Source organism: Manihot esculenta, chromosome 1 (assembly GCF_001659605.2).
Source record: "Manihot esculenta cultivar AM560-2 chromosome 1, M.esculenta_v8, whole genome shotgun sequence".
In the NCBI taxonomy this organism is placed as follows: domain Eukaryota; kingdom Viridiplantae; phylum Streptophyta; class Magnoliopsida; order Malpighiales; family Euphorbiaceae; genus Manihot; species Manihot esculenta.
The window spans coordinates 29237896-29252173 of NC_035161.2; the positions used below are offsets into that span (position 1 = coordinate 29237896).

Below are 14278 nucleotides of genomic sequence, written 5' to 3' on the forward strand. Positions count from 1 at the left end.
CAGAGATCAAGAACTTCTTGGGTTTGGCAGGTTACTACAGGAGGTTCGTCCAGGACTTCTCTAAAATTGTAGCTCCTATGACCAGACTGACTAAGAAAAACCAGAGGTTTGTGTGGACCGACCAGTGTGAGGAGAGCTTTGAGGAGCTAAAGAAGAGGTTGACTTCAGCACCGGTGTTAGCTCTGCCGACCAGTAATGAGGACTTTACAGTCTTTTATGATGTGTCCCGTGTGGGACTGGGTTGTGTGCTGATGTAGAATGAAAGGGTAATTGCTTATGCTTCTAGGCAGCTGAAGAAGCACGAGTTGAATTACCCTACACATGACCTAGAGATGGCAGATGTAATCTTTGCACTCAAGATGTAGAGGCACTACCTTTACGGGGTAAAATGTGAGATCTTCACAGATCATAAGAGCCTGCAGTACATCTTGAGTCAGAGAGAGTTGAATCTGAGGCAGAGAAGATGGGTGGAACTGCTTAGTGATTATGATTGCAAGATTCAGTACCATCAGGGTAAGGCGAATGTTGTGGCAGACGCCTTGAGCCGGAAATCACTTGGCAGTTTGTCCCATATTTCAGCAGAGAGGAGGCCAGTGATGAGGCAGTTCTTCGAGCTCATCAATGAAGGTTTACTGTTGGAGTTGTCTGGTACAGGTGCTTTGATAGCGCAGATGAGAGTGGCACCCGTGTTTCTGAAGCAGGTGGCTCAGAAACGGCATGAGGACCCAGAGTTAGTGAAGATTGCCAGGACTGTACAGTCAGGCAAGAACGAAGAGTTCAGATTTGACAGCAAGGGGACCCTCCGCTATGGGAATAGATTGTGTGTACCAGATGATGTGGGACTGAAGGGAGACATTATGAGGGAAGCTCATAATGCCAGATACAGTGTTCACCCTGGAGCCACCAAAATGTATCAAGATCTGAAGAAAGTGTATTGGTGGCCAGCTATGAAAAGAGAAGTGGCACAGTTCGTGTCAGCCTGCAAAGTTTGTCAGAGGGTGAAACTGGAACATCAGAAGCCGGCTGGAATGCTTAACCCACTACCTATTCCAGAGTGAAAATGGGAGAATATAGCTATGGACTTCGTGGTGGGGTTACCGGCAGCATCCAACAGATTGGACTCCATATGGGTGATTGTGGACAGACTGACCAAATCTGCTCACTTCATCCCTGTCAGGAGTGGCTATTCTGTGGACAAGTTGGCGCAGGTGTATGTTGATGAGGTTGTCAGGCTGCATGGGGTTCCTGTTTCAATAGTGTCGGATAGAGGATCCCAGTTCACCTCCAGGTTTTGGCGGAGTTTGCAGAATGCTATGGGTACCAGGTTGGATTTTAGCACTGCTTTCCATCCACAGACGGACAGACAATCAGAGAGGACCATTCAAACAATAGAAGATATGCTCAGAATGTGTGTGTTGGATTTTGGCGGTTCTTGGAGGCAGCATCTACCCTTGGTGGAGTTTGCCTACAATAACAGCCATCATGCTAGCATAGGGATGGCTCCATATGAAGCTTTGTATGGAAGGAAGTGCAGGTCGCCCATCTGTTGGGAAGAAGTTGGAGAAAAGGCCTTGGCAGGGCCTGAGCTAGTAGAGATCACCAGCAGAATGGTGCCCATAATCAGAGAAAGGATCAAGACTGCTGCAAGCAGACAGAAGAGTTATGCAGATATCCGCAGAAGGCAAGTGGAGTTTCAGGAGGGGGATTTGGTATTGCTCAAGGTGTCTCCGATGAAAGGGGTGATTCGGTTCGGGAAGAAAGGTAAGCTAGCTCCACGGTACATTGGACCCTTTGAGATCCTGCAGAAGATCGAGAATGTATCGTATAAGTTGGACTTACCTACTTCAATGGAGAGAATCCATCCGGTTTTTCATGTTTCCATGTTAAGAAAGTTCGTGTCAGATCCGGGCAATTAGCCTCTGTAATGTGCTTTATAAGCTTATTACGAAGGTCTTGGTGAACAGGTTACAACAAGTCCTTACTTATTTAATTGGACCAGAGCAGAATAGTTTTGTTCCGGGTCGGCAAATCACGGATAATGTAGTCATTTACCAAGAGGCTCTTCACACTATGGGGAAAATGAACGGTGGCAATGGATTTATGGCTTTGAAAATTGATTTAGAAAAAGCCTATGATAGGCTGGAATGGAGCTTTATTGATTGGAGCTTGGAGAAAGCTAATTTTTCCAGTTTATGGAGAACGAATGTGAGACATTGTGTTCATTCTGCTTCTATGTCAGTTCTTTGGAACAATGAGAAGTTGGAGTCTTTTTTGCCCACTCGTGGGGTTCGGCAAAGCGACCCTTTATCATCCTATCTGTTTGTGCTTTGTGTGGAGCAACTTTCCAATATTATTAAACATTCGGTGGAATAAGGGGCATGGCATCCACTTCCTATTTCCATCAATGGTCCGTTGGTTTCACATCTCATGTTCGCCGACGATATGGTATTGTTTGCTGAAGCTACGGAAGAACAGCTGGATGTTATTATTAATTGTTTAACTATCTTTTGTAATGCTTCTGGACAAAAGGTGAATTTTTTAAAGTCAAGCCTTTTTGTTTCTCCGAATGTGAGTACATCTACAGCCTCTCGTTTATCCTCTAAATCAGGAATTCCTTTGGTCTCTGACCTTGGGCGTTATTTGGGTGTACCATCTCTTCATACTAGAGTATCTCAGGTACAATTTCGTGGATTGGTTGATGATATGCGAAGCCGGCTTGCTGGTTGGAAGGCGGGTGCACTTTCTAGAGCAGGGAGAATAACGCTGGTCCAATCAGTCTTGAACTCCATTCCTATTTATACTATGCAATCTATTAAATTTCCGGTGTCTATTTGTAAGGAAATGGAGCGGCTTTGCCGTAATTTTATTTGGCATGGTAACAGTGGGGATTCTACTGTTCATCTGATTAATTGGCAAACTTTGCAATATCCAAAGCAAAATGGTGGGTTGGGCATTCGAAATTTTGGATTAATGAATCAAGCTATGATGGGTAAATTATGTTGGCGGGCATTTATGAACCCATCTGACTTATGGATCTCATGTCTTCTTTGGAAATATAATAATGGTAGAATTTCTTGGAATCTTCGAGTACCTCCTGGTGCCTTTATGAATTGGAAGGCTTTATGCTGGGGCCTCCAATTAGTTTCTAGCGGTGTTTCTATTGACATTCGTAGTGGTACTGATGTTAAGTTTTGGCAAGATGATTGGCTTTCGGTTGGACCTCTTTTCCGATTGGTTTCTGCTCCTATTGATCCTTTGGAATTAGAGGTGGTTGTGAGATATTATTGGATCCCTAGATATGGATGGGATTGGAATCGGTTGTCTTTATGGCTACCTGATTTCGTTTTAGCATTTTTACTCCCCATTTGCCTACATGATGATGTTAACTCAAGGGATGGAATAATATGGAGACATTCTATTAGTGGACAGTATTCAGTTAAAACAGGGTACTCTCTTCTGGTGGAGAAATGTGGTTTACCAGTTGCCTTACCATTATGGAAGCTTATTTGGAAAGCACCTGGCACGCAGAGGATGCGGGTTTTTCTGTGGGAAGTTGCCCATGAGAAAATTATGGTCAATGTTCAGCGGTTTCGGAGAGGATGGATTAATTCAGACTAGTGTATGAGCTGTGGTACTCAGTCTGAGTCGGTGCTACATGTTTTAAGAGATTGCAACTTTATTAAGAGTTGCTGGCTTAATTTATTACCTGCTAGTGAAGTCCAAATCTTTTTTGGCTTCGTTGATATCCGGGAATGGTTGTCTTTGTAATACCCGGCAAGATTTCGGCATCGGAATCCCTACCTTCCGGCGGAATCTCCGTTGGAATCTGGAATTCTGAAGATGCCAGAGGCTTCTAGAGGGGTAAAATGTGTTTTCTAAAATGTTTTTACTGATTTTATGGTTTTAAATGGAAAAGGAATTGAGTTTTGAAAAGAAAAGACCAATGAGGCATTTGCCAGGTTCGGCCGCCGAAAGTGAAGTTCGGCCGCCGAACATGAAGTTCGGCCGCCGAACATGGGAAGGCTTCAGGAGCGCTTTTGGCCTCCGAAAGCTTTGTTTGAACGAGCCAAGGTTCGGCCGCCGAACCTCAAGTTCGGCCGCCGAACATGCATGAGTTTAGGGGGCACGTTAGGCTGCCGAAGGTCGTGGACCAGGCCACCTATAAAGAGCCCTCAGATCGGAAATGGGCGAGTTTTCTCTCCATTCTCGAGCTCAGGTGAGTTTTTGTACTCCTTTGGTCGTTTTCATGCTTTCTCTACCCATCCCTCAAGTTTTTCATGAGTTCTACCTTTGTTTTGAAGTTTTGAAGCTTAAATAGGAGTTTTGGGAGCTTGGAGGCTTTTGGAGCTTGGATCCTCCACACCTCCGAGTTAGGGATCGCACCAACCCTCGATCTTCAAGAGGTAAGTGTAGATCCTTGCTTTCCTTGTGTTTTAATGAAGTTTTAAGTAAGTTTAATGATGTTTTGATGGTTGAGTGTGGGTAGATATGCATATTTAAGTTTATGTGGGTTTTATGCCCAATGTATGCTTATGCCTGTTTATGTATGTTTATGTGATGTTATGTTGAAGGTTTAAGCTAGTTTATGCATGTGGGAGAGTGTATGCATGATTGGGAGAGAGCAAGTGAGGTGTTGTGTAGTTTTGATGGTTTTGGCTTATGAGGGTCATAAGCTCTCTATGCATGCTTTATGATGTTCTTTGTTGGAGTTTAAGCTTGTTTAAACTCCTTTGTGCATGGTTAAGGGTTTATGCATGTTTTTAGGAAGTTCGGTGCTTCTTTGGGGTGTTTGGAAGGTTTGGGAGGCTTGAATGCATAAGAGGCTGAGTTCTGGATGAACTCAGGTTCGGCCGCCGAAGGTAGTTTCGGCTGTCGAACCTGCCTATGGATGCATGGATTGGCCGCCTAACCTTGCCCCCGAAAGTTGAGTTTTGGCTTGAAAGCAGACTTTCGGCCGCCGAAGGAAGGTTCGGCCGCCGAAAGTGCCTGACTTTCTTCTCTGGAGAGGGACTTTCGGCCGCCGAAGGTGTCGCCGAAAGTGCCCGAGTTTTGTCTCTGGAGGAAGGGTTCGGCCGCCGAAGGTGCCGCCGAAAGTGCCCTGTCCAGCCTTTTCATGGTTGTTTTCTATGCATGTTTAAGTGATGTTTTAGGGGGTTTTTGGGTAGTTGTTTATGAGTTGTTAGAGTGTGTTTGGCACCTCATTCGAGTCCACCTGTGTAGGATCGGACCCGAGGGACCGAGGAGGCCATCAGTGTTAGCAGTTGCAGAGTCAGTTCAGCGTCTGCCAGAGGTGAGTAGAACGAAACTAAATCTTTTATTTTATGAAATTCAAATGCCTAAAGCATGTTCATGCATCATATTTATATGTAATAGGTTGATTGCACTAGTTACACGAATATGACGCATTGCATTATTTACTGTTGATGTGGATGGACCAAGGCGACCCCAATAGCCCTAGATATGTTATGTTAATGAAGTCCTGAGGAGCCCGAAGGGCCGGGCATAATGAAGTCCTGAGGAGCCCGAAGGGCCGGGCACCATGTTATGTTACAGACAGAGGGAGTTTTGATGGTCATGTCCAATCCGTTATGTGAAATGTTTGTGCTGTGACGCATTTCATGAAAGCATGTAATTAATGAACTGTTTTCTTTGTTTCTACTCAGTGGGCTTTTTAGCTCACCCCTCTCCCCTAACCCCAGTTTTGCAGGTCAGAGGTAGTCCAGGAAGACGTCAAGGGTAAAAGTCTTGCTATAGTAATAGATTAGTACTTTTAGTGTGGACATGTATTATAAATTGATATAATGGATTGTAAGATAATGTAATGTAATGCAAGTATAGTAGAGTTGTGTTTATATATTAGTACTGTGCTTGGCCTTAAGACTTGATTAGTCCCTTTTTAGTACATGATGTATGTATTGGTTTAATGTTGAGTTGTGTTTGAACTAATCTTGTGGCATGTGTTGTTTACCACGCTAGAGTTTGATGAGGACCCTAGTGGAGGTCTTATGTTTGTGGTTTGATGCATGCACAGGTTAGGTTCTAGTTCATTGGATGTGTCTCCGGCTTGATGTATGTTATGTTGACCCAGCTAGAGTTTTGATGAGGGCTTTAGTAGGGGGTTTCTTTATGTTTTCAGTTATGTCGCATACAGGTCAGGCTCGGTATATACATCAGATGTTTAAGTTTTTATGTTAAAGTTTTGATCATGTATGGGATTTGACCAGGTGATAGGAGGTATGTTTGGCTTGCTACGGGTCCCGGCGGCCTTAAGCCGATCTGGATCCTAGCGCCTGTAGCGGTTCGGGCCGTTACAGAGGGGTATCGGTTTTTGGGCTGTTACAGTCTTGGTGTCTTAAAAGCTCTTTTTGTATTGGTGAGCTTCCCTGGCCTGTGGTTTTTATGGTTACAGTTTGGTGGGCAAGGAAATTTAGCAATGAACGGTCCTTCAATCTTGGGGTCCAAAGATCAGTTCCTCGCCCACTAATCTTGGGCAAGGCTAAGAAAATATATCAAGCATGGAATGGTTATTTTCCTTCTTCTATTCAACGTCAATGTCAAGTGATTAGAGTGGCCTGGACACCAGCAGCTATGGGGTGGATTACAATCAACACAGATGGTAGTGTGCGTCAAAATTCAGGAGCTGCAACTTGTGCGGGTTCTTTTCGAGACAGTTTTGGTAAATGGCTACTTGGTTTTCGTTGTGTGTTGGGAGTTTGTGGTGTGGTTGAGGCAGAATTATGGGTCATATATCATGCTTTGAATGTGGATTGGAGTAGGGGATGGCAGAAAATTGTTATCCAAACTGATTCTCAAGTTGCTGTTCAACTTCTTCAAGGTCAAGGCAGTGGTGTTTATAGACTGCAGTCTTTAGTTATTAATTGCAGAGCTCTTATCCGGTGGGAATGGGAGGTTAAGGTCGTGCAAATATATAGGGAAGCTAATATGGTAGCGGATTATCTTGCGAATAGTGCGCATAGTGGAGTTTTTGGTATGAGTCTTATTGATTTGCCTTCATCTAGTATTAAACTCCTCTTGAATGCTGACTGTATAAATGTTTTTCATGATCGTATAATAAATTAAAGGGCTCTATTCCTCCTTTTCAAAAAAAAAAAAAAGAGTCCACACGCTCACTATCCTATCTCCTTTCCAATTGAATTCATCCAGTCTTGGAAAACCCATATGAGTGAGTAGGGCAAAAAAATAGCCTAAAAAACTCAATCCACAGCACCATCTCTAAAAATTCAACCCGAAAACCAACCGTAAACCAGGGACGAAAACCATGCATCCATTTCACCGCTACCATCAATGCCCATCAATCGGAAACCAATCACGAGCTCCACCAGCTAATTCAGCGATGAAATGTACCAGAAAAGGCAAAGCAACTCCACCTCAATTAACACAATTACCGTTCTGATTGAAAATAAAATAAAAAAAAATCAACAAAATATGCGAAACTCTCAAACAAAGCAAAAGGACAATGTTGATAAAATTAGAGAAAAAGTAGTCATGAACTCATCAAATAGCAATTTCCAGTGAACAGGAGGTTAAAAAAAATATCAAGAAGAATATAGAATAAAAGCGAAGTCTCAATGACATGAACACCTACAACTATTGGAAAGAGTTTGTTTATAGAGATTTCATTATATATCGTGACGCGAAATATTTATACTAACTCTTTATTATCGGTTTTAGCAATACTTCAACTAAACTCCAATAAAAATTATAAAAAAAAAACCTAAACCAATCCAAAACTATAAAAAATTCTAACTCAAAACAAAATACAAACCATAACAAAGAAATTCACGGAAGGTGACCTTCGCTGAAGGCGAAGTGGCCCAACGGCACATGAGCACGACTTCTCTATTTTCTCCTATAACACTAAATTACTAAGATAGTTTCGGCAATTTTATCATTTCCTATCCTATTATATTTCCCTTCCCATTTTTACACGTAGTATTAGTAAAAGAATCAGAAATAAGATGGAAAGGAATTCCTCTTCCCCCTTCCTTCTTCACTTCTCTTCTTTTAAATTTGTACTCATAAATTCAAATATAAAATTGATATTAATTACCAATCCATTCAAGTAACATAATGATCCCACTTAACAAGAAAACCACAGCTTGAAACTATTAGAAACACAAGCCTAACCTTATAATTTAATTAGCTAGGTATTAAGATTAGGGATTTCAAAATACTATTAAGTTTTTTTATCTTTTTCCTATCATATTTTTAATGTGAAATTTTAACACTTTGAACCGCGTTAATAATTTTTTTTAATACACACGTGGCTAGCTTTTATTAAAGCAGAGGATTGAGGAATGCTGGATCGATCCTATTAGTCAATCTAATATATATATATATATATATATATATAATTTTAAAGGCAGCGAATATCGTTACTCTGAAAAATATTACAAAAGTGTAAAATTCACACTGTCATAATTATGAAAATAAATTTAACGTAATGATTATAAATTATTAGTCAATATCTTTTAATTATAGCGATAGATTAATAGCAACGATTTAATTCGTTGCATCTATTATTTTAGTGGTGGAGTATAAGGAGGTGATTTATTTATTTATTAATAATAAATAAAAAGTTAAATTAAAATTATGATTTTATTAAATATAAAATAAAACTTTTATTAGTAACAGAAGGCGAAGCTCAAGGACTAAGGAAGAAGGAACTCTAGCCTACAGTCCCATAAACCCTAAACCTAATTATAGAGAAAGGAAACTTCGCAGCTTCGCCGTATACTTGTCGCCACTCCCATCAAGAATGAAGCCATTAACTAAGAGAGACTCTGCTTTCTGCAGTCAAGGAGCTTTTTCACTATTCACGGATTATAACGAAAATAATTATTAAATTATACAGAATTTAAAAATATTTTTAAATTATGTGTGCCAAACGCATACTGCCAAATATATTTGTTTGACATATAGGTGTCGAATAAAGTGCAGTTCGACACTATGTATGGCTCCATTGTTTAATACTTATGGCATATTGGTATTAAACAACGAGACCACATACCACGGGAGCAGTTCAAACCGCTCACATGGTGTGTGCATGTACATGTTCGGCACTTTGAGTATCGAACATGTCCACTATACCATGCAAGTCACACAGATCTCTGTAGTGAGATTGGACATATTCGGCACTTTGAATGTCGAATATGTTACCCATGCATGTATAGGTGATCCATGCATGCAACATGGATAAAATATTTTAAGATTTTAAATTATTATATTTTTTAAAAAATATTAAATTTTATTAATTTTTTATTATATTTATTATAAAAATATTAAATTTTATTAAATATTAAAAAAAATTAAAAAATCTTAAACATAAAATAATATTAATACTCATAGTTTTATATATTATTATAATATAAAAAAATAAAATAATTAATAATTTTAAATTAATTAAAAAAATATAATAATATATAAAAGATGAGTATTAATATTATTTTATATTTAAGTTTTTTTTAATTTTTTTTAATATTTTTAAAATAAATATAATTAAAAAGTTAATAAAATTTAATATTTTTTTAAAAATATAATAAATTAAAATCCTAAAATATTTCATCCATCTTATTAATTTTTTTAATTAATTCAAAATTATTAATTATTTTATTTTTTATATTATATAAATTGATTAGTATTAATTTTATTTAATATTTTAGTCTTATTAAATATTTTATAATATTTAATAAAATTTAACATGTTTAAAAGAAATATAATTAAAAAGTTAATAAAATTTAATTTTTTTAAAAAAATATAATAATTTAAAATCTTAAAATATTTCATCCAACTTGCATGTATGTATGGGTTGCATGCATGGACCATATGAACATGTTCGAACTCGAACAATCTCACTGCAGAGACATGTGACTCGCCTGTGACTTGCATGCATAGGACTTAGCATGCATAGTAGCCAAACATGTCCATGCACACACCACATCAACTGCTCCCGTGGCATATAGTCTCATTGTTGTTATCGAACAACGGAGCCACATCGCAGTTTGACACTACGAACTGTTTTTTTTCGGCAGTCATATTACCGAACACATCTGTTTGATATACAAAATTTAAAAATATTTTAAAATTACGTGATTTAATAATTATTTTTATTATAATGCATAAATCGAAAACAAGCTCCTAGTCAAGCACACTAAAGCATAGGAAATTGGTTGAAGCCATTAACTAGGTTGAAGCCATTAACTAAGAGAGACTCTGCTTTGTGGTTGTAGAAGGAACAGATGACAGAGCTAATCAATGGCAACCTTGGCCTTAAAGCGTCGCAGAGCAGAGGAAATTGGTTAGCTAGGGACCCTTGAGATATCCTTATTTACGGCAATCTTGCATCCTTCCACAAGGCTTAAAAGACAAACAGTAAACCCATAACCATCAACTTAGGTCGAACAACAGATCTATGAAAACTTCTACGGAGGAACAAAGCCACAGCTCCCCGGCTTTAGACAACCTTGAGAGCCAACATCCAGCAGTAAAGTCTTAACCTCTTTTATTCGTTTCAAGTGGGATTAACAATATTTTCCAGGGGTTATTTATGATTTTTCTTTTTTAATTTGCCTTGTGCTTTTAAAAACATGTCCTAAATTCAATTAATTAGAACCACAATGTATTAAATCAAATTGTATAATTGAGGATAGCTAAGGATTCCATTTCCTCTCCCTCTTATTTTGTCTCAGAAAACTTTCTTAACTCTTAACTTTAGTTTGAGGCCGTTGCTATACTTTATCTTTTTCTTTTTTAACTTTTAAGAACTCATATTTGTTGAAAAAAAAAAACATTGCAATCAATCTGGACAAAATTGGATTTTTATTTTATAATTTTTTTAATATATATGTCCATAATCTTTTAAGAGAGATAGAAAGAGACGATCTCATATTTTTAAGAGAAAAATAGAGGAAAAAGAAAGGAAAGTTAATTAGCAAGCAACTAATTATTATTATTTTGCTAAAAACTCCGAAACTAACCAAACAAAAAGCAATATAAAGGAAACAAAGAGAAGGAAACACTTATAGAATTTGTGGTACACAAAGACAGAACCAACACATGTAATATTAGGTCAAGTTAGACAAATGTTGTTGGCATCGTATCAGTGCACCCCACAAACTGCCTTTTATCATCAGCAGCATTGTAGAATCTTTATTTTTTTTATTTTTAAAATAAATTAACAAGTTATTATTCACAATTGTTGAGTTTTTTTTTGTGGTCAACAATATTTCTTAAATAATTGTAAGATGAAAAGTAAGCATATACACATTAGGTTTAAAAGGAGCTTAGCTGGTTTATTATATTTTAAATCAATCACAATCTCTGATGAAAAGTAATGCTTTCTCATCTTTTTGGTTTTGGGTTTCACCTTTGCTTTGCAAAAGTTTATTTTTTTTAATTTTTTTCAATTAGACTCAATTTTATTAATTGGTTGTATTGGCAGTTGGCTCATCACTTCAACTACTATTCTAGGGTTCACTGGTATAAAAAAAAAGTATATTTATTATCTCAAATAATATACTTATTAGCAAATGCTAATAGCAACCTATATAATTAACCCTATATAATTAACTGTTATTATTTTATATATTTAAATTATTGTCATAAATTAATAGTAACGATTTAAAATTTTTTATATTCATTTTATTAAGACATCATACTTTTAGAATGAAAAAAAATACAATTAAAATTATAATTTTATTAAAAGAGATTTACAATTTAGTCCTTGGGTATTGCCATTATTAATAAGTCAGTCTCTGTATTTTTAGAAATCTATTAAAACGTCCTTATGTTTTCTTTCCGTCAACGAAATAGTCATTCCATCCTCTTTTCCATTAAAATTAGATAAATGAGGAGAGAAAATTTTTAAAATTCAATTTTACCCTCAAATAAAACCCCTTATTTAGTCTTCGATATTGCTATTATTAACAAGTCAGTCCCTACATTTTCAAAAATCTATTAAAACATTTTTATCTTTTTTTATATCTATTAAAACATTTTTATCTTTTTTCATATCTATTAAAACATTCTTATCGTTTCTTTCCGTCAATAAAATAGTCCCTATCTTTTCTCATATCTATTAAAACGTCCTTATCATTTTTTTCCGTCAACGAAATCGTCCCTCCCTATATTTTCACAAATCTATTAAAGCATCATTATCTTTTTTCATATCTATTAAAACGTCCTTATCGTTTCTTTTTGTCAACGAAATAGTCCCTATCTTTTCTCACATCTATTAAAATGTCCTTATCGTTTCTTTCTGTCAAAATAGTCCCTCCTCCTCCTCCTCCTCCTCCTCCTCCTCCTCAAAAAGGAAGAAGATGATGATGATGATGAAGGAGAAGAAAAAGAAGATGATGAAAGAGAAGAAGAAGAAGAAAAAGAAGAAAAAGAAGAAAAAGAAGAAGAAGAAGAAGGAGGAGAAGAAGAAGAAGAAGAAGAAGGAGAAGAAGAAGAAGAAGAAGAAGAAGAAGAAGAAGCTGAAGAAGAAGAAGAAGAAGCAGAAGCAGAAGAAGCAGAAGAAGAAGCAAAAGAAGTAGAAGCAGAAGCAGAAGAAGAAGCAGAAGAAAGAGGAAGAATTGATGAAGAAGAAAAGGAATGAGGAGGAGGAGGAGGAGGAGGAAAAGAAGGGGGTAATTTGGTCTTTTACTATATTTTTAACGGCAAAATAGATGGAAGGACTATTTCGTTGACGAAAAGAAAACATAAGGACGTTTTAATAGGTTTCTAAAAATACAGGGACTGACTTGTTAATAATAGCAATATCCAAGGATTAAATTATAAATCTCCCTTTTATTAAACATAAAATAAATTATTTATTAAAATATATTATTATATAAAGTGAAAAATTGAATTTTTTTATAATAATATTAAATTATTAAAATATTATTTTAATAATATCACGGTAACAATTTTATACTACATTATAAGCTATAAATATACCCTTTAGGGTTAGGGCTTGTACTAAGAATCTAAAAGCTAGTTCTTGCACATTCAGCCTTATAATTCGTCTTGTCGTTTTTGCTAGGTTTTGATCGACCACAGAGAACAAATTCAGCAATTATTGCATACCCTTTCAAGAATTCGAAGAAACAAGAAGAGATTAGAGACTTACAAAATGAGGAAGCGGCAAGTGGTAGTAAGAAGAGAAGAATCTTCTTCAAGACGGTCTTCTTCTTCATCTTTCACTGTTAGGAGTGTTAGATATGGAGAGTGCCAAAAGAATCATGCTGCTGAAATTGGAGGTTATGCTGTTGATGGATGCAGAGAGTTCATGGCTAGTGGAGAGGAAGGCACAGATGCTGCACTTACTTGTGCTGCTTGTGGCTGCCACAGGAACTTCCACAGAAGAGAACTGGAGACTGAGGTAGCCTGCGATTGTTCTTCCCCTTCTTCAAATGGGAATTAATTCAGTTCTCTCTTCCTCTCTCTCTCTTATACAGCTACTCTTGAGTGAGGAGGTTGCTTTTATATATCGACTTCTAATGTTCGTGCTTGGGTTTGAGAATTTCGTTTTTGTTGCCATCGCTGTGGTAGTTTCTAGGGTTTATGGAGTTGACAAAAACTTCTCCGTCGTACTTAGATGCCGAAGAAGGAAAAGGAGAAGATTGAAGAGTGTGATGTGTTATTATGAACAAAGAAGAACATATTGTATTACAATAAGATGAAGGAATTAATTAGCTCTATATTAGGATTCACAAGACTGGAGTGAATACCAAAGGTTCATAGTTCAGGAGATATCATGTTTTCCAATCATGATTTCACCAAAGTTATAGCTAGAATGATTGGGAATTTGATGGTGAAAAATAATGGTTTCTCATGTGTGATTTTTGTAAAATTGGTGTGTGAAGGTGTGAAATATATACATATTTAATTTTTCTTTCATGTAATTTTTAGTATATTTTCTTCTTTTTCCAGTTATATATATGTGGTGAGAATTAATATTATTGGGTCAGTTTTTCACTTAATTTTTATTACATTATTGCTTGTTGAGTGAGCAAAATCTCCATTTCAGATCACCGTTTATAATTTTGATTTAATTAACTTAACCAAATATGCATTTCAGCACTATAACTGAAGCAGTAAGGAAGAATTTAAAAGCTTGTATTCTATAAGAAATAGGGTTAAAATAAACTCCTTGCAGCCAAATAATTATAACTGACAGAAGCCCTTGGTTCCTGATGTAAGTTCATAAACCATTTTGCAATATTATCTTTTGAAGCTCAGAGAAAAAATCTATGGAATATTTTCCAAATGAGGC

At 36.8% G+C, this 14278-nt stretch overlaps 1 protein-coding gene across 1 annotated transcript; it reads left to right on the forward strand.

Annotated features, from left to right (window-relative positions):
- The first annotated feature begins 13001 nt into the window (after positions 1-13001).
- LOC110601823 (mini zinc finger protein 2) lies at positions 13002-13960 on the forward strand. The gene has a single exon (XM_021739160.1). It carries the CDS (start codon positions 13136-13138, stop codon positions 13424-13426), a length of 291 nt encoding a protein of 96 aa, XP_021594852.1. The 5' UTR covers positions 13002-13135; the 3' UTR covers positions 13427-13960.
- Positions 13961-14278: the final 318 nt, after the last annotated feature.